We start from the raw sequence: 16,258 nt of genomic DNA on the forward strand, positions 1-16,258 counted from the left end.
TATAATAACAATTACCAATACCCTCTTATACAGAGTAACCTGAAACATGACATTTCCTACAGCATGAAACATAAAAAGCCACAGATGCCACAGCTACAGAATACCAGGTTTCTGAAATCTCTGATTTATCAAGTCCTTCTCAAGAAGTATTCTCGTATTACCCCAAATGAATTCCTCTTTCAGTCTTAATTAGCATCACTGTCTTTGGAAACCTTGAAGTCTTGAAGTCATCCTTGACTCTTCCCTTACCTTATCTCTGTATCTGATCACCAAGGTCTGAGAGTTCAGTCTGTGACCTTGACATCATTTTAATCCCATCTTCTGATTTCTACAGATATTGTTACAGCCCAACTCAAACTTGGTGATTTTTTTGCCTTCACTATTATAAATTAATATCCTAACTGACCTCTGGGCTTTTAGTTCCCCTTTCTTTCATTTTCTTACTTCTTGCCACTCCTAGATTTTCCAGAAAAACCGCACAGACCTCTTATCTTTTTTTCCACAGCATTAGTTATCTACAGAATATGGTACCACCTCTTTTGAATAGCACTTACACTTTTGAATCTGGTCTAATTCTACCTTTCCAGATTTGTCTCTTACCAAACAAATTCAATCCTCCTAAGGTGCCAGCCATACCAACCTAGTCATTCTTCCTAATACCACAGATTTCATGCTTTAGCTTGTGTAATTCCTGTGCTTCCAACACTAATGCCCCCCTGCCAAACCCCATTCTACCCAGCTAATCCTTTACTCCTCAAGTCCAATTTCAAATGCAACTTCCTTCTGGGTGGTTCAGATGGTTAAGCATCTGCTTTTGGCTCAGGTCATGATCCCAGAGTCCTGGAATGGAGCCCCACATAAAGCTCCCTTCTCCCTCTGCAACTCCTCCTGGTTATGTTTGCTCTCCCTCTCTGACAAATAAAAAAATAACATCTTAAAAAAAAAAAAAAAAAAGCCTTCTCTCCTACCCCCTGTTGGAACTAGCTATGCCTTCTAAGCACTCTCATGGCACTTCGTACTCTTCTTTGGCATTTATACCCTGTCTCTCTCTTCTAATAGATCATTATCTCTGTAAACCGACTACCCAGCAAAGCTCTCTAGACACATCAAGGTCTTTGTACAATGTTCATTTAATGACAGAAATTGCCAGGAAGTAGAGCTTGATTTAACCAAGCAGAGCAAGGATTGTCCTGGAACACTATGCCCAGCTGCCCTTTCTTACTTAAAGCATTCAGAGGTATCACAGACTTCTTATATATGTCAGACACCAAGCCCTTCCATTTTAACACACTATGAGACTATCCCAAAGATTAAACAAGGAACACAAATGTGCCTTCCAGCTGTTTTACAGTAAGAAATTTCTACTGCTTACATAAGTACTTTATATCTAAATAGAAATAAGTATGATGAATTAAGGAATTTTACAGTCTTAAATAAGGTACCACCTCCTTTAAATAGCACTTAAGGAACTTCACAATCTGGCCTAATTCTATCCTTCCAGATTCATCTCTTACCAAACAAATCTAATCCTCCTAAGGTTCCAGACATACCAACCTAGTCACTGTTCCAATAACTGGAAAAATAAATCTTCTAAGTATAGAATTCTAGAAGTAAAAGGAGAATTAGAGTAAGAAACGTTACGCAACAGCTGTTATGGCTGACTGTGCAGGGTATGAGTAGCAAGTATTTTGAAGAGGCAAATATCCTAAACAGTATCTTTAAAAGCAAAATGTACAAACTGCCCTAGATAACCACATTAATGCCCCAGATCTTAAGGAAACATTGACCAGGCTTTTTATTTTTCTATGTTTGTTTTGTTCTTATTTTAAAGAAGCCTCTATATCAGGCTACTTTCATTGTTTTCAGAAACCTCACTACAATTCACTGATCCTACATTGGATTGATAGTCTCTAATGACAAATGACTTAAATAATGTTTTGAATTCGTACCAAATGTAAGTTTAAAAAAGTTCTCATTATCTGTGTATATAAACACTTGAGTTGCTTAAAAGGAAAATAAATCTACCTGGCAAAGAGAAAAGACCTAATATTTATTGAATAGCTACTCCCAACAAGATACTTTCCTGGAATCCTTTATCTACCTAATTCCCATAGCACTCAAGCAAACTAGCACTAATACTCTGTTTTACAAATAAGAAAACTAAAGCTCAGAGAAGTAAAATAATCAAAGCAACATAGCTGTAAGTAAAAAGCTAGAATTTGAACCAGGTCAGATTTTTTGTTTTATCAAAAGATTAAAGGGGCACCTGCGTGGCTCAGTGGTTAAAGCCTCTGTTCAACTCAGGTCATGATCCCAGGGGTCCTGGGATTGAGCCCTGCATCTGGCTCTCTGCTCATCAGGGAGCCTGCTTCCCCCACTCTGTCTCTGCCTGCCTCTCTGCCTACTTGTGATTTCTGTCTGTCAAATAAGCAAATAAAATCTTTAAAAAAGAAAAAAAGGGGCGCCTGGGTGGCTCAGTGGGTTAAAGCCTCTGCCTTCAGCTCAGGTCATGATCCCAGGGTTCTGGGATCAAGCTCCACATCAGGCTCTCTGCTGGGCAGGGAACCTGCTTCCTCCTCTCTCTCTGCCTACTTGTGATCTCTGTCTGTCAAATAAATAAATAAAATATTTTTTTTTTTAAGATTTTATTTATTTATCAGAGAGAGAGAGGGAGAAAGCGAGCACAGGCAGACAGAATGGCAGACAGAGGCAGAGGGAGAAGCAGGCTCCCTGCTAAGCAAGGAGCCTGATGTGGGACTCGATCCCAGGACGCCGGGATCATGACCTGAGCCGAAGGCAGCTGCTTAACCAACTGAGCCACCCAGGCGTCCCATAAATAAATAAAATCTTAAAAAAAAAAAAAAAATAAAATAAAATATAATAAATAAAAAAAAAGATTAAAAAATCATGTTACTCCTCCTGCATATTTTCTGTCACATCTCAATGTTTTTCAGCTTTGAGAACCAGAAGTAAATTTTAAGTAAAATCAATTCTAAGTAAAGAAACCTGCACTATCTTTCAAAAGGTGGTAAAAGAACTCCTAGAAGATCTGTAAGGGAACAATTTACATAGTATTATAAAACTAATGCAGCTGTTTATTATTATGGATTTATTCATTAAACAAAAATGAAAAAGTTTTCTTGCTATTTTAGTAAAAATTCTTGCTTTTTTTAGTATAAAATTAGCTTAATATTCAATGAAACATTACTATACTTGCAAATATCACTGTTTAAAGCAAAGTTTAAAATCAAAGAGGAAGAAAAAAAAATTCTCAAATGCTCATATTCATCAAGAAAATCACTACAGTCCCTTCACTTAGGACTTGTGTTTTATATCCTGTTCTAAAAAGCCTGCTAAGCTTTTTCCATTTCGGCTCTAGACTAAATGCAGAAAGTTATTTATTCTTGAGAGTTCCAAAGACACAAATTTTACAACACAAAAAAATTAAGTCCAACACTTAACCTAAAATACTACAAAAATCTTCCTTTCAAAACTACAGGTCCCTCAACACTTCAAATGGCAGTGATTTTGTACTTAAATGTTAAAGATGATTAACTGTGGGAATGAAAATGGTTATGTTAATCTAAAATAACTTAGGGATTAAAAAAAATAAATAAATAAAATAAAATAACTTAGGGATTTAAGAAGGTTTTTAACACCACTTCTGATCTAGCTTTAATAATTAAAGATCAGCTAATTAAGATTAGAGGAGAGTATAATGCCATTTACTGGGACCTCATGATAAGCACATGAGTAGTGTTGAGAGATTTGGACAATATGACTCAGCCTAACTCTTCACAATAAAATGGAAATGGAAAACAAGCTGAAGGTTCTGGCAATAAAGAAGATTGGGTAGTAAAGAGAATTAAAAGTCATCCCAACAAGTTTATATAACTATTTTTTTAATTGATAGATATAGTATTGAGGGATGAACTTTCAACCAAATCAGAGTGACTACTATTAGGTATACCCCAAATTAAATGGAAAATATTGCCCAGAAAACAGAATATAACTTTTTGAAACTGTAGAACCTTCCTAAGACATCAAGCTATAATGAACTACAGAAGCTTTATCAAATAATTTATTCACAAATAAAACACCAAGAGAAGAAACGTTATGCCGTGCCTGATTCAAGAAATTCAGTAAGAAATGTCTTCTCTCTTAAGAAGAGCAGCCTAGGAAGGGCAGAAGACGCAGGCAGGCAGAGGCCTCCCTTACATAAGATCTAGTTCCCCATCCTTTCTTGCTTGTTCCCTACCCAATCTGTTACCCAGTATAAATTGAAGAATCTCCATTTTCCAATTTTCCATTCTTCATTTGATCAGTGAGCAGATGTTCCCCAAACTAAAGAAATGCTTTAAAAAACATGGATGTTCTAAGCAGTCTTTGATTCTGAATGTCCACCATCTACCTATACCTCCTTTTGGTATTGTTAGCCTGATTAATTTTGGAGAGCTACCTCTTCTCCCTGGGGATATAGTCTGGTGGGACAATTAATTAGATTCATACCCACTCTGGCCAAGACAAAAAGGGTACATGTCCTAAGCCAGGCATATTGGACTAGGCAGTAAATTGTCAAGAAGAAACCAAAAAAGGCTGGAAATGGTTTCAGCTCATTCACTCCACTCCCAGCACAGAATGAAACTGGTTTCTACCTGTTCTAAGGTTTCCCTTTGAATCTGTAATTCTTGGCTGATGTAGTCTTTCATAGAACTTATTGCCCTTTTTGTTTTAGAGGAGTGGTCTTCATTATGTTCAAAGAGCTGTAAAGGAAGCAAATGGATTTTATTACACTGCTGTACTTCTATAGCAAGAACTTGATCCTCAGCTTCAACACAGCTGACTTCTCCCTGAAACTTTCTTCACTTGGCTTCCAAGACATGACACTGCTGGCTTACCTCCTTCCTCTACCCAAGACTTCTCAATCTTTTCTATCTACTTCTCCAGCTGACAAATATCAGAGTGACTCAAGTCTGTTTTCAAGGCACCTTTCTTTTCAGACATACTTCTCTCTCTAGGCAATCTCATCCCTATTCATACATTCAGTTAACCATCTAAATGCTGATGACTCTTAAGTTTATTACTTTGGCCCAGCCCTCTTCCCTGAGCTCCAGAAAAATACCCAAAGTGGAACACTGTCACTTGTATGTTCCAGAGGAAACTCAAGTCAGCAGGTCCCAAACCAAGCTTATGCTCCATCATGCCCATCACTGCAGCTCCACAAAAAAGCCAGTCCTTCCAGAGATAACCTGTCTCGAGGAAAAGTACAACCATCTACCTAGCCAATGAAACCATAATACCAGGAAACTAGATGTCTTTTTTTTTTTTTTTAAAGCAGCATCTTCTGGCATTTCCTGCTTCTTTACCTCATTATATCCAAACAGTCACTAAGTTCTTTCAATTTCATCTTCTAGATATGTCTCAAACACATCCAGTTCTATTTTTACCACTTTTACTTCAGTCCAAGCAATACTCTTCCACTGGTCTCTCCTAAGCATCTCTGCATACCACTTTAATACTTTCTTTGCATTATAGCTAAAAGTGATTTTTCAAATGTAAATATGGTAATGATAACTCCTTGAATGGTGGTTTTGCCTTTCCCTTGGAACAAAGCACAAATCCCAACCAAGTTTGATTACTGCCTACCTGTTCTCTCAATCTTATGCTCTCTAGCTGCGCTGACCTTCTTAAAGAGCTCTGAAGATGTCATTCTCTCTCTGCTTGCAGTCTTTTCATGTCTTGCTCTGATTTCCCCAAATTATTAGCTCAAAACAGTAACTGCCTCAAGAAAATCTTCTCTGATTTTCAAATTAAGTCAGGAAACCCTCCCTCACTACATACCATCTCTCCTTTAGCAGACATTTCACAACTGTGATTAATTGTGCTATTTGATTTCGGCCTCCCCAATAAGAATGTAAACTCCATGATAGGCAGGTCTATAGGCTCTTCCTCAGTATTATATCCCCAGAACTTAGCCCAGAGCTTTATTTTTAAAGTTTTATGATTTATGATTTAAATGTTATGATTTGTTTTAAATGTTTATGATTTGGGGGCACCTGGGTGGCTCAGGTCACGATGCCAGGAGCCTGGGATGGAACACCTCCTCAGGCTCCCTGCTCAGTGGAGAGCCTGCTTCTCCCTCTCCCTCTGCCCTTCCCCCTGCTTGTGTTCTCTGGCTCTATCTCTGTTAAATAAATAAAGTCTTTTAAAAAATAAAATAAAAGTTTATGATTTTTCATATTAAATCACTGCTGACTCCCAAATTATTATCTCAGCCTTAACTTCTCCCTAAGTGCCAGATTCATTTATGTAATAACATACTGAAACTTTTCACTGGAATATTTATTTTTTAAAAGCTTTATTTATTTTAGAGAGAGACAGATAACACATGTACATATATGAGTGGGCAGAAAGGCAGAGGAATAGAATGCTCAAAACAGACTCCCTGCGGAGTGTGGAGCCCAATGCAGAGCTCCATCCCACAATCCATGAGATCATGACATGAGCTGAAACCAAGAGCTGAATGTTTAACCCACCAAGCCAACCAGATGCCCCTTCACTGGCATATTTAATAAGCAACTTAAATTTAACATGTCTGAAACCTCTCAATTATTAATCATAACCCCTAAAATCTATCCCTTCCCCAGTCTTGCTCCTATCAGTAAACATTACCACCATTTAGCCAAATTCAGGTCATTTCTCAATGACTAGAGTCATCCTTGATTCCTCTGTCCTTTTACAGCTCATACCCAAACCATCAATGAGTCCTATGAACTTTACCTTCAAATTACATGTCCTAAATGTACTTTTGACCACTTCTACACTACCAAGTCTTTAGGGTCTCACCAGGACTACTGTGTGAGCACCCCGACTCTATTTTCCACAAAGGTCCAGAGGGTCCTCCTCTCACCTCCATCCCAGAAATTCTGTAAGGCAGTTTCTGTTTAAGCCCACGGTGCTTACCTACCCACTGACCAGCAGTGTGTGAAAGCATATGGGAGACGAACAGCAAGTATCTGTTAGATGAGTGAATGGAAAATTTAACTTAAATGCAGACTCTTAGGCTCTATCCGTAGAAGTTCTGAACCTGCATTTCTTAATCTTCCATAGATGCCTGATGACTGACCCACCAGGCAACCTGAATCCCTCTTCTCAGAGTACTTCAAAGGCTGTCCCACTTGCTCTCACTCAGTATTTGTGTCTTACTAATGTACACTGAGACCTCTGAATTGCCCCTTAGACTTGAAAGAATGAGACATGAAGCCTCCTCTGGAAAACACTAGTAAAGCCAAATCTTCAATAGAGAAAATAGTTTTATCAGAAGTGATCAAAAGCACAGCATGCCTGAAATTGGTGAAGAGGGGTTGAGTATACATAATTCTTTCTTATCATACTACTAGATTTATCATATTTTATATGATATCATATAAAATATCCTAACTTACCATGATGATATCATATGATATGATATCATAATTTATCATACTACTAGAGCTAAAAAAAAAAAACTAATTAAAACCATAGATTAAAAACTTGAAAAATTTAACCTCATCTACTATTAAATCTTCCCAAAGGTCAGATACAATGGCATCACTGAAGTAATGTTCTCCTTCTCCTTTTTGTGTTTACTCTAGTACAAATACTAAGAGTCAGGGAAATGACCAAAATGCAAATAATGAAATGGAAAAAAAATCCTTAGTTCCATAACAGAGTTTTAGAGTGTTTTTTCCTGAAGATTTCCTACTTTCCTCCATGCAAAAAACCTATTCTGGAATGCTACATCATATCAAATCTGATGTAGTAGGTAAGGATTAGAGTTTCATGTTTACGTATCTTAATAAAAACAAGTCAGGAATGTAAAGCCACATAAAATTACCTAGCAAGTTTATAACACTGAATGCTGTAATTACTGAACAAGAAGGTCATCAGGCTTTAAAATTCTTATAACTACCCTGGAATATTTTAAGAAACAGTTTAATCCCTGACTTCCTACAAGCACTTTCATTCTTCCTTTAGAAGACATTTTCCTAAATTTAAGTCATTCCAAACTTTCACCAAGCTAAAAACAACAGGTTTTTTGGTTTAATATGATTCACATTCCAACTTTCTTTTAGAAGAACAGATAAATATACTTTTATCTTTTTCAGAAAAATACAAATATAAAACCAAATGAGAATTCTTTCCTTTAGTTATTCATTTCAGCATGTACTAAGATAATGGGCTTCTGCCATTATGTTCTTTCTTAAACTCTTAGAATCAGATGAAGTATTAGAGACCCTTCAAAGGCAAGAAAGCCTCAAGTGATCTGAGAAGCACAATAATTAATCATAAGCAAATGATTCTACTTCATGGTTTGCCAGGTTTCTGAAAACCACATTCTCCAACATCCTGGATATAAAACAAAGTACAATCCTCTATAACTTCCTCTTTGATTGGCTTCTCACAGAAATCCCGTTACCTGAGCGGCTTATTCTCTGGGCCCACATCTGTAAAGCCCATTTCCTCCAGTTTGCAACGCCTGTAAAGTTCATAATGCCTAGTGTGGGTCTGTTCTCGCAGATCTTCCATGTTTGTACAAATGAGCATTTCCCGGAGCTTTACAAAATCACAGTGGTTTTCATTTTCCACTAGCCATAAAAACAAGAAAACAGCAACACCAATTTTTAATTCCTGGCACACAGTGCTTGTTGAATGAAAGAATCTATAAAAACACATTTGAAATAACAGTGAAATGATCAGTCTAACACCTATGATTGTTTTATGTAAGTAACCAAGGAAGAAACTCTTGCATTACACACACTGAATTATAAGCAATGTAACAGATTGGGAAACTACTTTAAATTTAGTAGGCAATGGATAAACAGGAAAGAAATACATTATATTATGTCACTAAAATGTTCCAATTATTTCACTAATATTTTGTTAGCATTTTACAAACCATCCTTAGGAGATTTTACAAAGTGCTTAAAAAGACCCTGTAATATTATTTTATTAAAACTTCAAAGTAGTAATTCTACATACTCAAGATACCATCTGTACATGCTATAATTATCAAACTCTTTATATACAATGCCATATTTATGATGTTGTGTTTGACACCATTCAAAATTAGTGAATAAATATACTTAGTTCTCCTTACATGGTCCTTCTTCTAGGGTTATGGTGACTGGAAGACTACAAATAATTATGTAACTGTAACCAATAGTTTTAAGTACAATTACTACTTTTATATTTTTATACATTAAAAATGTTAAGTTTTGTCAATATCTTTTAATTACAAATCTGTCAATTAAAATATCAGCAGTATTAGGAAACCAGTACTAACAGGGGTAATCCATTTCCCATTATTAGTACTACAAGTAAATGAATGAACCAGATAGTACTAATTACTTATTCATTACAAGGCTAGATAAATCCTAAAATTTTTTAATTGGGTGACTTAGTTTTGGAAATAGTTGGCAATACTTTGATAATTGGAATACATAAATGTACGAGGTGGTTTATTGTGCCTAGAATTACGTTTTAGTAATTAGTTTATGTATCATGTTTAAACACTAGTATTTATATTCAAATTCTGTTCTGTCTAGTGCTTCCCACTTTCTGAATGTCTTGGCACACCAGGCACAAAATGTGTGTGATATAATAAAGAAAATGGGAAAGCCCAGCCTCCACATACTTGGCCAAAACAAAATACATGCCACTGTTCTGATAAGCAAATCATAACCCAAAATAAGCATCACCTTAGAGAATGCACTGAATGCAACTTTCAGACTGTTAGGTGACATGCGTATTCCCAGTCATCATTCATCTCATTTACCTTGTACAACACCCCACGGGTACTGGCGAGCTTTGACCATCTTATTTCCAACTTTTACCTCATCCATACTTCCTACAACAGCAAATGGCAAATGTCCCTGGAAAGGAACCATGATACCAAATCATATCGCACACTATTATGATAAATCACTAACTAAAAAAGTTTTATGAAAGTAATAGATTAGAGAAAATGTACTAAATAACAAAGTTATTAAAATCAAATGATCTGCTATGCCTCTGATTTTATTTTAAAATTATTTTTTTAAGATTTTACTTATTTGCCAGAGAAAGGGACAGCACAAGCATGGGATGCTGCAGGCAGAGAAAGAAGCAGGTTCCCTCTTGAGCAAGAAGTTTGATGCGGGGGACTCAATCCCCAGGACCCTGGGATCATGACCTGAGCAGAAGGCAGATGCTTACTTAATCAACTGAGCCACCCAGGCATCCCTATATCTCCAATTTTAAAACTTGGCAGTGAGTATGTGACAACTGTTCTATACGAGTAAATTTCAGGCCCCATAAAGAAAATTAATCATTGAGCATCCCCCACATGCAAGGTATCATGCTACAGGAATAAAAAAAGATTCTAGTATAGGTATCATTTCCCTCAATATTATCTTTGCCCTAAAAGACAAAGATAATGTTGAGGAAATTACACACGTAAACACACTTACACATACCAAATGAATAACTAAAATATATATCTATGTTTAATGTGTGCACAGATGCATGGTACTAATACAAAATGGTAGTTAAGCCCCAAACTAGTACAAAAGGTACTAAAATGTTACATAAACTTAGAAGAATGAGGAATCACTGTGAGCAGGAAGATATAACCCAAACCAGAGATGGACCAAGGAGAGTAAGAACTAACTTAAGTAAGGAGAAGATTTTGAACAAACACATAACAGCTAGATTTAGAGAATAGTAGTAGAGTAGACTGGTATGTCTGAAGGTGAGAATTAATACAGGAGAAAGGTCTAATGTTTAAGTATTAAGTATTATGTTTAATTTTTAATAACTGATAAGTATCTTAATTGTGTCTTTCTGAAAAATTATTCCAAGTGGGCACAAATAATAAAATTATATCTAGAGACAATATAACACATCGGTATTGAGATCACTTCATTTACATTAGTCAGTTTTTTATATATTTAAAGTATCTTAATGAAAAATCAGAAAAGGAAAAGGAGAAATGGCATGAACAGTTACTGAATGTCACTGTGTTAAGCAGTGAACAAAGACTAAATCCTCACAACAACCCAACTGCAGGTATTAACCCAATTTTGTAGGTAAGTTAACAATCTCAGGGAGGTTAGTATTTCCCACAAGAACATATGGTTAAGTTAAAACCAATGACTCTTCAAAATATAGCCAGATATTTAAGAATTTAGTAGCCTGAAGAAAGTATCACAAAGAACTTAGCCATCTTTAGTCATATTAGATAAAAAGTTACGTGAATATTGGGGCACCTGGGTGGCTCAGTTGGTTAAGCAACTGCCTTTGGCTCAGGTCATGATCCTGGAGTCCCAGAATCGAGTCCTACATCAGGCTCCTTGCTCGGCAGGGAGTCTGCTTCTCCAGCTGACCTCTCTCATGCTCTCTCTCTCAAATAAATAAATAAAGTCTTTAAAAAAAAGAAAAGAAAAGTTATGTGAATGTTTAATATGTACATGTGATGCTGTAAGGGAGGATGAGCTTAAATACCAGATCGGAAATATGTCCTTAAAGATTTTAAAGTTCCCAAGCATTCCAAAGGAGAATAAATAGAAAGACTTCACATGTTTTTTAAAGATAGGACTAAAGGCATCTTTCTAAGGCAATTAGTAAACATGGTGCCACAAAAGGAAAATCCCAGCCTTGCCAATGTATCATTTTATTTAGGTGAAAGTAAATACATTCTCATATATTTTTTCCAACTCTAGAAAATAAAACATTTTCCTATATTGAACTTATTGAAAATTCAATAAGTATGAAGTCTTTTTGGAAGACACAAGTGAAAGTGTGTTAGCAGAAATGTCACTTATAAATTAGTCTATTCACATGTAAATAAAATTAAAATTCAACTAGGAGCTTACATTCATTGAAGCATTGATTTTAGCAATAGTTTCATCATCTGTTGGAAACTGATATATCTGGACACCGTTGCTAACCAATTCACTCATGAGCTTGATCTTAAACTTCTGTAATTCAGCTTTAGAAATTGCATCTGCTTTGGCAATCACTGGTATAATGTTCACCTATTAACAATAAAGAAAAACAAAATATCATAATTGGAGATTTATTTTTTTAATTCTGTAGTTTTGCATTCAAAACCACTCAGTCTCTGACTAACTTCCGTAACCTAGATCTGGGAATGAACAAACTATGGTACAGTTGTCTGTTGATATAAATTAAGATTTACTAGAGCACAGCTTCACAGAAAAAGCTTGCCAACTCCTAACCTAGATAATCGCTGACTGTCACTGTCACCATATTCCCCTACACAAATCACTTCTATAGATGCTGGCCTTAATAGTAACTGCTTTTAAAAGGCAGAATTCTTACAAAATTAATCTTACATCTGAATTTAGGGTTAGAAATCTTACATTTTCTTCTATTTCTCAAAGTCTCTCATAATTCTGTCACACACAAAATGTAAGCAGGAAGCTGAGATCACCTGCTGAATTCACTAAGTATTTTTAATTTAATAATCTAAGCATTAATAATCAGGATAATTGATCCTTCTGTAGAACTATGAAGCAGGTGAGTTTCTCCTTCTTCCTCTCATTTTGGCAGATCCCCTTCCCAGTGAATCCATCTAATCTGTAGTATTTTTTATTTCTTAATAATCTAAGCATTAATAATCAGGATAATTGATCCTTCTGCAAAACTATGAAGCAGCTGAGTTTCTCCTTCTTCCTCTCATTTTGGCAGATCGCCTTCCCAGTGAATCCATCTAATCTGTACTCTGTTGTGAGAGACTCCTACCTAATTGTTTGAAGAAAGGAAATTTTATGAATACCAATTGAAAGTGTTCATGACATTCTCAGCCTTAAAGTCCTATCACTGGCCAGAAAGGAAAAACTCTGGGGTCATGAAGACTATCTTTGCAACATCAGTCCCATAAAAGATTGAGGTCTCCACAAATCTAGGGTTTGTAGGTTTTTTTGTTTTTTGGTTATTAGTTGGTTTCAGTGAAAAATTTCAAGCTAACTAGTATCAAGAGAGTGAGGTATCAATGTAATTTTCAGAATGAAAAGTAAAAATCAATTCTATTCTTAAATTTCTTGCTCTTCTACAATTCCACACTTACTGTGTATATTCAATTTATTAGTCTTATAAATATGCTCCAGAAGAAATAAAGATTTTCTCATCTACCCATGAAAACTCACCAGCAATAGTGGGTAAACAGCTTTCATGCTAAATTAGCTAAAGTACATACAAATTTGATGCCAAGTTCTTGGATTCAATATTATATACTTAGACTGTCAATAAACTATGCCAAGTTAACATCTTATAATTACTTCCACAGTAGATAGCAAAAGCACTCTGTAATAGAAGTGTCTGACATTAAGCTTTGATTGTCAAGGTGCTCATTTCAAAGACATCCATATCGAATAAACATATTGCTAGCTGTATGACACAGCTAATAGCAAAACCGGATAAGGCACAAAGCCACCTCCACCCGTAACATTTTCCTTTTAAAAAACCTGGGTGACCTTGATAACTGACCACTTGAGCATGCCCTAATCCCACTCTTATGTTTTAAAATTGCCAATAAAGAGTGAACTTATAAAACCTGAGACACCTGACGCTCAACCCTAATAAAGGCAGAGCCCAGGATCACATTTAACCCCATTGTGTGGCCTTTCAGCATGCCATGTACCCTCTAGGACCTGTAACAGACCTTGTCCTTCAAAGTTTCCTGATGGTATCTGGCTGAAGTCCCAAAATCATAGTAAGAGCCACAAGGGTTGGCCTAGTCATGACACTGGCCCTGGGGATAATGTCTGTGGGGCTTGCTATAAATAGTATAGTTGGGGAGTACCTCAGGCATTCTTAGCCAAGAATATCACTATAATTAGGCTGGCAGGGTACATCACAGACTGAAAGCTAAACTGAAAGCTGTACATATATTTGTATGTTAAGACCAAGGAAAAAGATGGTTTACACTGATGGTAACCTGTCACTGGTTGCAAAAGGTAACTTTCATTTCAAGCAGAGGAGTATTCTGCTTTTAGGAACGAAAGACAAGCTATCAATTTAATTAACACTCACATCTGCCCCCGGAAGTAGGGCATTATTCTCCTTAAATTTTTATTTTAGATGTGAGGAAACTGAGGCTCAGGAGACTATAGAAACTTATCAAAGAACACAAAGCTATTAAGTGACACAGCCAGGATTTAAAACCAGCCTCCAAGGACACCAAATTCTATGTTGTTTATACAGATTAGTTTATACAGATTACATCATGTTGCTTCTCTCTAGCTAAGAAAAATTCGCACACTCTTGGTTTTATGTTGATTTTAAGAGTTTCTATATAATTAGACTCAACTATGAAAATACTGGATAAATGGTTATGACATCTGATCAGATAAGTAAACTACCATAAAAGCTTCATCAAGTTTTTGCTAAAGCCAGGGGACTATGCAACTAGCCAAAAGTCAATCAATCACAACTTCACTGGCAGCCTTATGCTTTTCCAGACTGATTTTTATACAGAAAATACTACTGGCCAGCATGCCCTTTTTCTTGAATCCTTTCTCAAAAAATCATTAGCCAGTATAATGAAAGCTGCATTTCTCACACCATCAGAGGTTATAGGAAAACTAGTTTTTTCAGTAGAGATAGCAGTCTTCAACCACCTTTAACATGGATTTAAAAAAACAAACAAACAAAAAAAACCACCAAGTAAGTTAATTTGTAGATATTACTTTTTATAGCTCCCTGAATTTATATATCACTCTTTGGCTGGCTCAGAAATTCAAAAGCAGGTTTTCAGACGGTTCAAATTAAAACATAATTTATTATAACACATGATGAAACATTAGACCTTAATCTTTGTCAATGAACTTCTTCTCATTTAGTAGCATCATAAAGTAAAATTAGTGTCAAATAAATTCTGGCATGCAATTTAATCACTTAAAAAAAGGACTAAAACTTTATGTTAATGTGTTTTCTTTGCAGCTCATCTTCCAAACTGAATTTCTCTGGGAAAGAACCTAACATTGAAACTTATCAAATGTTCTAAAAATGCACAGAATAAAAGTTAAAATATATATGTGTGTGTGTATATATATATATATGTATATATATATATATATGTATATATAATAAAGATATTTTAGAAGTTCAAAATAAATATTAAAGCATGACAAACTGAGTCCTTTTCCAAGCCCACCTTGCTGTCAAGGCTCTTCATTGTTAAGAGATCTAGTGTCTTCAGAGAGTGACCTGTCGGGGAGATGAAGTAGAGACACACGTGGATGCGAGAATCGTGGTAGCTAAAGAGAGAGCGCTTGATCTTCAGCTCCTCTTGGAGATAGGCCTCAAACTGAGCATCTATGTAGTCAACTATTGGTTGGTAGCTGCAAAAATAAATATTTAATTATTTAATACAGCATATCCATGTTACCTAAGTAAGATATTTATGTAATTCTAAGGTGTGAGATCTATACTTTTACCAATTAATAAATAGTTATCGTATTTGCTAAACAGAGAACTTTAATAATAAAACAAACTGCACAGAATATGCATACAAAGGTAGAACTTTAAAACCATCAGTACAACCTGTGCTTTAAACTGCTTTATAGAAACTGAATGAAGATACATGGACTCATTTTCACATTCATTCACACATTGCACCCCTTTCTGATAAGGGTTCCCATACTTGCCACGGTGCTCAATGAGGCCAGGCACTTAACCAAACTGAACATATTATTTAACTGAGAAAAGGCATGAGTATTAATAACCTAAAAGACATTTAAGTCAAATTCTATGACTTCTTGCTTTTTAAATCAGATTCATAAGGCATGAAGAACAGTAACAAAGAAAGGAGGAAAGGCGTACATCAAATGAAAATAACCAGTAATCCAGGCATGATTTTATCTTTAATTACAAGTAAAGGAAAGGCACACACACTTTAAGTCCTTGCTTAGATCACTTCTCTTCCTGGCATGCCTTTTTCCCTCTAGCTATTTCATTCTATTCGTCCTTCAAGATGCAAATCATATCACACTGCATGGACATGGGCATTCATCTTAGTTTGTGAATGTTCCACTTCATTCTGATATACTAAAAATTATCTACACAATTCAACTTCCTACTCTTCTTAAGTAAACCTGACTTTCCAAGTAAAAATAATAGCAAATAGTTCCTCTGTCAAATTCCCTGGACACCTTTATAATTGTCTTTGTAGCCCAAATGGAGATGTACTTTGAGAAGCCTAGGGACTCAATAA

The 16,258-nt window shown here is 35.7% G+C and overlaps 1 protein-coding gene across 6 annotated transcripts in view; it reads right to left on the minus strand.

Moving 5' to 3' along the window:
• The window catches only part of SEPTIN10 (septin 10), a 75,589-nt gene that overhangs the window by 9,565 nt on the left and 49,766 nt on the right, over positions 1-16,258 (minus strand). For all 6 annotated transcript variants that reach the window (XM_082744294.1, XM_082744290.1, XM_082744293.1 and 3 more), the window contains 4 exons: positions 15,200-15,386; positions 11,895-12,056; positions 9,818-9,914; positions 8,459-8,627 (listed from right to left, as the gene is read on the minus strand). In XM_082744294.1, the coding sequence (XP_082600420.1) occupies positions 8,459-8,627; positions 9,818-9,914; positions 11,895-12,056; positions 15,200-15,386 (615 nt within the window). The remainder of the gene's footprint in view (positions 1-8,458; positions 8,628-9,817; positions 9,915-11,894; positions 12,057-15,199; positions 15,387-16,258) is intronic.

This window comes from Mustela nivalis (genome assembly GCF_964662115.1).
Source record: "Mustela nivalis genome assembly, chromosome: 8".
Classification (NCBI taxonomy): Eukaryota; Metazoa; Chordata; class Mammalia; order Carnivora; family Mustelidae; genus Mustela; species Mustela nivalis.